We start from the raw sequence: 8,009 nt of genomic DNA, 5'->3' as shown, positions 1-8,009 counted from the left end.
CTCCACGTACCGTCCGCCATCTGCACCCCACCATAGATGGTACGCAACACTTTCCTTTCGAAAACTCCCAGTGCGCGTTGGTCCTCCACGAGCATCGTCCAGGTCTCGTGTCCGTAGAGAACTACCGGTCTTATAAGCGTTTTGTAGATAGTCAGTTTGGTACGGCGGCGAACTCTATTCGATCGGAGCGTCTTGCGGAGTCCAAAGTACGTACGATTTCCAGCCACTATGCGTCTCCGAATTTCTCTGCTGGTATCGTTATCGGCGGTCACCAGTGAGCCCAAGTACACGAATTCTTCAACCACCTCGATTTCGTCACCACCGATAGAAACTCGTGGTGGGTGGCTCACATTGACCTCTCTTGAGCCTCTTCCTATCATGTACTTTGTCTTCGACGTGTTGATGACTAGTCCAATCCGTTTAGCTTCGCTTTTCAGTCTGATGTAGGCTTCCTCCATCCTCTCAAAGTTACGTGCCATGATATCAATGTCGTCGGCGAAGCCAAATAACTGGACGGACTTCGTGAAAATCGTACCACTCGTGTCAATCCCTGCTCTTCGTATTACTCCCTCCAAAGCGATGTTGAATAGCAGACACGAAAGACCATCACCTTGCCGTAACCCTCTACGGGTTTCGAAGGGACTCGAGAATGCCCCTGAAACTCGAACTACGCACATCACCCGATCCATCGTCGCCTTGATCAACCGTATCAGTTTATCCGGAAATCCGTTTTCGTGCATTAGCTGCCATAGCTGGTCCCGATCGATTGTATCATATGCGGCTTTGAAGTCGATAAATAGATGATGTGTGGGCACGTTGTATTCGCGGCATTTCTGCAATACCTGACGTATGGCGAACACCTGGTCTGTGGTAGAGCGTTCACCCATAAATCCCGCCTGGTACTGCCCCACGAACTCTCTTGCAATTGGTGTTAGTCGACGGCATAAAATTTGGGAGAGTACCTTGTAGGCGGCGTTCAGCAATGTGATTGCGCGGTAGTTGCTACAATCCAGCTTATCGCCCTTTTGTAGATGGGACACACGACACCTTCCATCCACTCCTGCGGCAGAACCTCATCCTCCCAAACCTTGGTAATCACCCAGTGCAGCGCTCTAGCCAGTGCATCACCACCGTGTTTAAACAGCTCTCCTGGTAGTTGGTCAACTCCAGGGGCTTTGTTGTTTTTCAGCCGGCCGATCTCCTCCTGGATTTCCTGGAGATTCGGAGCCGGAAGTCGCATGTCCTGCGCGCGTGCTCCTAGGTTCATTACCATACCGCCACCGTTGTCTGCCATATCGCCATTCAGGTGCTCTTCGTAGTGCTGCCGCCACCTTTGGATCACCTCACGCTCGTTCGTAAGAAGGTTCCCGTTTATGTCCTTACACATATCGGGCTGTGGCACGTGGCCCTTACGTGAACGGTTCAACTTCTCATAAAACTTTCGTGCGTTATTAGCGCGGTACAGTTCCTCCGTCTCTTCACGGTCTCGATCTTCCTGCTGGCGCTTTTTCCTCCGGAAAATCGAGTTTTGTCTGTTCCGCGCCCGTTTATATCGTGCCTCGTTCGCCCTCGTGCGGTGTTGCAGCAATCTCGCCCATGCTGCATTCTTCTCCTCAACTAACTGCTCACATTCGCCGTCATACCAGTCGTTCCTCTCTGATCCGGAGCCACCGTGCCTAGTGCAGCGGTTGCGGTGCTTCCAATGGCGGATCGAATAACTCTCCAGCCATCTTCAAGAGATGCTGCGTCTAGCTGCTCTTCCGTTGAGAGTGCCACTTCCAGCTGCTGCGCGTAGTCTTGGGCTAGTCTACCGTCTTGTAGCCGCCCAATGTTTAGCCGCGGCGGACGACTCCGACGCGTGTTGATCACCGTCGAGAGTTTTGAGCGCAGACATACTGCGACGAGGTAGTGGTCGGATTCAATATTCGCATTGCGTTAAGTGCGTACGTTCGTGATGTCGGATAAGAATTTACCGTCGATTAGAACGTGGTCGATTTGGTTTTCCGTTACTTGATTAGTTGATTTCCATGTGACCTTGTGAATATTCTTGCGGGAGAAGAAAGTGCTTCGGACTACCATTCCGCGGGAGGCTGCAAAGTTTATGCATCGTTGGCCGTTGTCGTTCGATACGGTATGCAGACTATCCGGTCTGATGACCGATCTATACATTTCCTCCCTTCCTACCTGAGCGTTCATGTCACCGATAACGATTTTGACGTCCCGCAGTGGGCAGCCATCGTATGTCTGCTCCAGCTGCGCATAGAACGCTTCTTTCTCGTCGTCGGATCTCCCTTCGTGTGGGCAGTGCACGTTGATGATGCTATAGTTGAAGAAACGGCCTTTTATCCTCAGCTTGCACATCCTTGCGTTGATTGGCTGCCACCCAATCACGCGTTGGCGCATCTTTCCCAGCACTATGAAGCCGGTTCCCAGCTCGTTGGTGGTGCCACAGCTTTGGTAGAAGGTAGCCGCTCGATGCCCGCTTTTCCACACTTTCTGTCCTGTCCAGCAGATTTCCTGCAGCGCTACGACATCGAAGTTGCGGGGATGTAATTCATCGTAGATTATCCTGTCGCAACCTGCGAAGCCAAGCGACTTGCAGTTCCATGTTCCAAGCTTCCAATCGTGATCCTTTATTCGTCGCCTAGGTCGTTGCCGATTGTATCGAGTCGTATTATCTTCTATGTTGTTCGTAATGGTTGTTTTTAAAGGCGGCTTATTGGGCCTGCGCAAACCTCCTGTCTCGTCGGAGGGCCGTCGTGTCAGGGCTGTTTAGCGTCCCACCTAACACCAGGACTTGGGCTTGTGCGCTTTGAGCGGCACACGGTCGCTTTGGCGGAGCCTACTTGCGGATTCATGCAGCTTTTTATAGAGGTTTAACAGAGCCCACTGTCAAACCCCACCACATCCTAGGCAGGCGCCACAACTCGCAGATGGCCTGGGGAGGGATCGTCAAACCCTTGGACATAGTCCCTGCTGCCCCCGCAGGGGTTGCTAATTTTGGTGTAATTTGAGTGAGCACGCGCAGTTTGAAGTTTGTATGAAAATTACGCACCTGGACAATTGAAGTTTTCGAAAGCAAAGTATTTGGTAAGTACTATCTATGGCGGGTTGCAGATGGTAGACGGTACACGGAGCAGGCGAACGAACCACAAGTGGCTTCAGCTGTCGGAAAAACCATCCATCGTTTACACTGCAAAAATCGGACGACTACGGTGGGTCGTGCACGTAGCGCTATAATGTTGGTCAATAACCCGAAGAAAATGGTTCGCAATAGCGATCCGATGGGCTCAAAAGGCGAGGTACCCACTACGCAGTTGTCAGATAGCTGCAGCTCTTTTGTTCTGTATGGATTATGCAAAGCGAGTAGGATAGCAAATCAATTTTGGTCTGAACGCTCTTAGCCAATCGGGAATCCAGGTAGGTAACGGCATCTAGGAAATGTGATAATCCTACAAAATGATAACTATTACGACTTTGTTGGTATGTGTTTAATTGTTATTATTTCGATAATTGATATCCAATATTTTGCTTCACATTTTACATAATGTTGTTATGTAGGTATTCCAATGGTTTAAGGTGTTAGCAGCTTTGCGTGCAACTTATATACAATGAAGTATGGCGATGTTTGCCTTAGTTTTTACCGTTCGCTGGTTTGCATAACTTTCTATTGAAATATGTTTCCGCGATTAGTGTTTTTAAACATACTCTTATCAGCTGGTAAAAATGTATCTTGGTGACTACAAATAACTATTGGATTTCTAATATTCTTTTTTATAACCTGTTATGCGGAGTATTTCAACCTACATTTTTAGCCTACAATAAGAAATTATTTGATCGTTTCCGGCATCTGATGGGGGATTATCAAATCGGATTTTTTATTTAACTAACCAGTTGTGTTTGTATATTTATTAACGTATGTTCAATTTTTGATTCTCTCCTCTACACAAGAAAACAGCTTTAAATAGAAATTACATTCTATTTCCATTACAAGAATCGATTTTGTTTTGAATGTTTTACTATTTTACACCTAATCGGTAGAAACTATACATTTTTTTTATTTCTTTGAGGATTAAAGTCATCGAACAATGAAAGTTAAGGCAAATCATAAAAATTAAAACAGAACGTTAGTAAAAGATGAACATAGTAAAAATAATAAAACGGAAAGTGGTTAACAACTTTGAATATATTCGGAACGTTCAAGGAAACATAAACAAAACCTGATGCAAGAATGAAAAAAAAACAGTGCAGTTACTTGCTAGCAAAAATAGCAAAATAGTTTAGCACATCTCGCAGAGAAAAATGCTTTCTACAATTAATTAGACACAGTTTCAACAATACTATTCTTGATGATTTCGCTTAAGTTTTCGCTTGTTTCGATGATAGGTCCGTTACATACATTGGAATTAACGTTGCCATTATTCAATGGCAATTCAACCTTTTCGGGACAATCACCGTTGGGTGTTTCGTCTTGAGTATCATCTTCGGTAGTACACGGCTCTGAACTGTCTACTACGCTAGACACGGGAATGACCGGCGGGTCCCTGAAGTCGCTAAGCTCGTCGTCTTCCTCTGCGATGATCGATCGTCGGGCCATTGTGATCTGGTGACGACTGCTGGCTAGAAGGTCATTTATAGCCTCCAGCCGGTCACTGTTGGAGGCAAGAGGGGTATTAAGGTCAATGAAGTCGCCGCACGGTGGACTTGATTTGGAAGAAGATTCCAACGGGTCTTCCGCCGGCGGCGGATTTGGTTCATTGGAAGAACATGACGTTTGGGTGTCATGATGCTGATCCACGAATGTACTGGTGGAGGTACTTGGGAGTAGAGTTTCAGATGGAGAACTCTGTTCGTCGCAACCAAAGTTTGGATTTATAGGAGTGTTAAGCGTAGTGTCTTCGTCCAGGATCACTGAACTACTTGGAGTGGTTTCCATCTGACTGTGGTATGGGGAATGTGAGTCGGGTTGCCTTTGGTCAAGGACCAGGCCAGAGTGGTGAGGTTGATGATATTGTTGGTCCATAGCTGTCGGATAGTTTCCATAGTATGGCGCCATCAGCGGATTTGACATAGCTAGCTGATCACTAGGCTGCTGATTGGCACCATAGTAATCTCGGAAAGCGTAGTGCAGATCCAATGAATCATTGGCCTGGTGAACGACTCCGGGAGAAATCGGATGATTGCCTAAATAATTATGACTAACTCCATATTGATGTTGCTGGAGATTATGGTGAAGATGATGGTGGTGGTAGTTGTCAACACTGTCAGCTCCATTGACACCTACCATTCCATATAATCCGGGTAATCGTACTGGTCCGCTAGACCAGTCCTTGCTATTTCCATAACCGCCCGCCGAATGCATTCCCATCCCACTATGTTCTTCGCTACTTGTTTTGTGGTCTAGATTCAACCGCATGATCGTGTGGATGAAATGTGTCCGCACACGAGCAGGATTGAATTCAACCCGTCCGACCACATTGGCACATCCGTCCTGCGTACAACCACAGGGGAAGCTTGGCCGATCTACCTGACATTTGATGCCCGCCTGACTACAGGAACACGTATCCGGATCACAGTATCCTCGGCAGGTGCATCCGCACACCTCTCGGGAGGTCCTTATCAGCCGGCATTCGTCCTTTTCCGTGGAATCAATTTTGCGCACCCCAGCTGCCTTCAGCAATGCTCGCCTCTGTCTGGTAGTGACTGGCTGTAGGAAACCGTAGGACTCGCTTTCCGCCTCGGATCCGCTCTCCGATGGTTCCTCATCACTGTCGGTTTCTTCGCTCGAGCTAGACCGCGGGTTGAGTTCCTGCAACTGAGCTCGGTGTACTTTGCGCTGTTCTGCCGCATGTTCTGCAAGAGTGAACCGCCTGAAAGAAATAATTATTTATTAATGGTGACTGGTAGGTTGTAGCACTCAAATATTTCTTTTAAGGTCGCTGTTCCAGTTCCATATCTCATAGCTCCCATATTTATCCTACAAAATCAAATGATTGAACACAAATGTTATTACTGTCTCCCGTCTTGAAAAATGTGATTTAAAACATGATGAGTCATATTTTTTACATACACGTATTATACGTCTCAGTCAACATGAAAACAATCTCGATCAAAGTCTCCAAGGATTATCGGTGGAATTGGTGATAACAGCTGACGAATTGAAATTTCAAATCTGCCGCGAACTCTGGTTTAAATCATCTTCGATTGAATTTATTCTTTTCGAACAAAAAAAAATACGCTTAATGCGAATTGACCGCCCTCCGTGCGGTATATAATTCGGGTTCGGTTGCCTCACAACTGGATCTCAAACAACGAGCTTCATCGTCGTTGTCACCAGAGGCCGATAGCAACAGAAATTCGGGATCGAAAGTGGGGCTGGGTCGGCCACACTCTACGTAGGGGCGGAAACGAAATCTGTAAGCAAGCATTAGACTGGAACCCAGCGGGACATCGCAGCAGAGGCAGACCCAGAGGCTCTTGGCGGCGAAGCCTCAATAAAGAAATAAAAGAAGTCGACTGAAATCTAACCTGGCAACAGGTTAAAGCAATAGCTGGGCAACGCAAGAAGGAATGATCTCCTCAAGTCGACCCTTTGCACCACCGGAGGTGTACAGGATTCATAAGTAAAAGTAAAGCGACGGAATTCTCAGGCATTGAAGAGGATTCGAAAAGTCTCAGGATTCCTGATGTTCAATTCTGGACACAATTAGAATTGACACTAGGAATTATTTTCCAGACAATTATGAAACATCTAGAAATCATCCGACGTGATGTTTAAAAAAAATTTTATAATAAATGTTCAAATCGACTTCGATTTAGCTGACAGGATTTCTATTTGTGCAACAATGATTATTTAAGGTATCCAGTTGTAGCTATTTGATAGCTTAAATTATCAAGACTGGACCCGAACATAAGTTTTGCTTTATTAGTACTGTAAGATCCAGTCACCTGAAAAATCACGTAACTCAAGGAAACTAAATTTTGTCCAGGTTACATGTCATTCAGACCACTCTTACGTGAAAAGTATGGTGGATGAGAAATACATTTGTTTTCAGGTAAATATGACGTAAAGATTTTTCAGAGTGTAGAACCCGATTTAGTCACTCCCCGATTTCGTCTCCCCTCGATGATTCCATTCCGCTTTCGACCCGATTTTGTCAACCCAAATTTTTTGAAAATTGTGATCATTCTTTTTATTTTTGTGAGTAATAATACTACACAACTATGATTTACATGAAATAGCTTTTACCGCCTGTGGATTCTTATGAATCATTTCTGAGTACCTATCAAGAATTTTGTTAACCTTTTCGACAAGAAATTACGGGTTCCGTTTACATATTTTGCCTTTTCAAACTAAAAAAATGAAGGCCATCTGGTGGCCACCCACGGTCATAGGTAAGTGGGAATTGCAAATTAACTCCAAGGTTATTTTTGTCAGAAGTGGTATAGAAAAAGATGCACTGCTCTAGGACAAACTTTCCAAAATGACCATCAGAATTTTTTTTAGGAAAAATTGCGCTGCTCTAAGACGAACTCCACAAAATTACCATTTTTACGGATGTTCCGGATTCTGCAGAAAGCCGTCTGGTGGTCACCTGCGGTCACAGCAGAGTGAGAACTGTGTTTTAGCTCAAACATCCCCATCAGAAATGGTTTAGAAAAAAATGTTCTGCTCTTGGACGAACTTTCCGAAATGACCATTTTTACGGACGTTCCGGATTATCCGGAAGGCCGTCTGGTAGCGAATGAACTCCAAGGTTATTGTCAGAAATGGTATAGAAAACATCGCGCTACTTCAGGATGAATTGTTAATGAAATAAATAAATAATTCATTACAGGTCAGGTCCCAGGGCACTTGAGTCTTTTATTTAGCTATAATTACCCGATCGAATCACTTTTATTATCTTCTCAATTGATGAAGAACTAAATTTGTGAGGAATACATGGTGGTTTGGTGCAAATTGGTCAACTAACTAAAAAGATATCTCATTTTTTCTCAATGTGTTGTAC

General features: G+C 45.3%; 1 protein-coding gene across 5 annotated transcripts in view; it reads right to left on the bottom strand.

The window, feature by feature from the left end:
• Nucleotides 1–3,484: 3,484 nt before the first annotated feature.
• Nucleotides 3,485–8,009, bottom strand: part of LOC134212954 (uncharacterized) — a 46,667-nt gene continuing 42,142 nt past the window's right edge. For all 5 annotated transcript variants that reach the window (XM_062691346.1, XM_062691342.1, XM_062691344.1 and 2 more), the window contains one exon: nt 3,485–5,870. In XM_062691346.1, the coding sequence (XP_062547330.1) occupies nt 4,316–5,870 (1,555 nt within the window). In that variant the 3' untranslated portion in view covers nt 3,485–4,315. The remainder of the gene's footprint in view (nt 5,871–8,009) is intronic.

The sequence above is a fragment of the Armigeres subalbatus genome, chromosome 2 (genome assembly GCF_024139115.2).
Source record: "Armigeres subalbatus isolate Guangzhou_Male chromosome 2, GZ_Asu_2, whole genome shotgun sequence".
Lineage (NCBI taxonomy): Eukaryota > Metazoa > Arthropoda > Insecta > Diptera > Culicidae > Armigeres > Armigeres subalbatus.
Note: the sequence above shows the minus strand (reverse complement) of the source record. Positions and strands in the feature narration are given on the sequence as shown.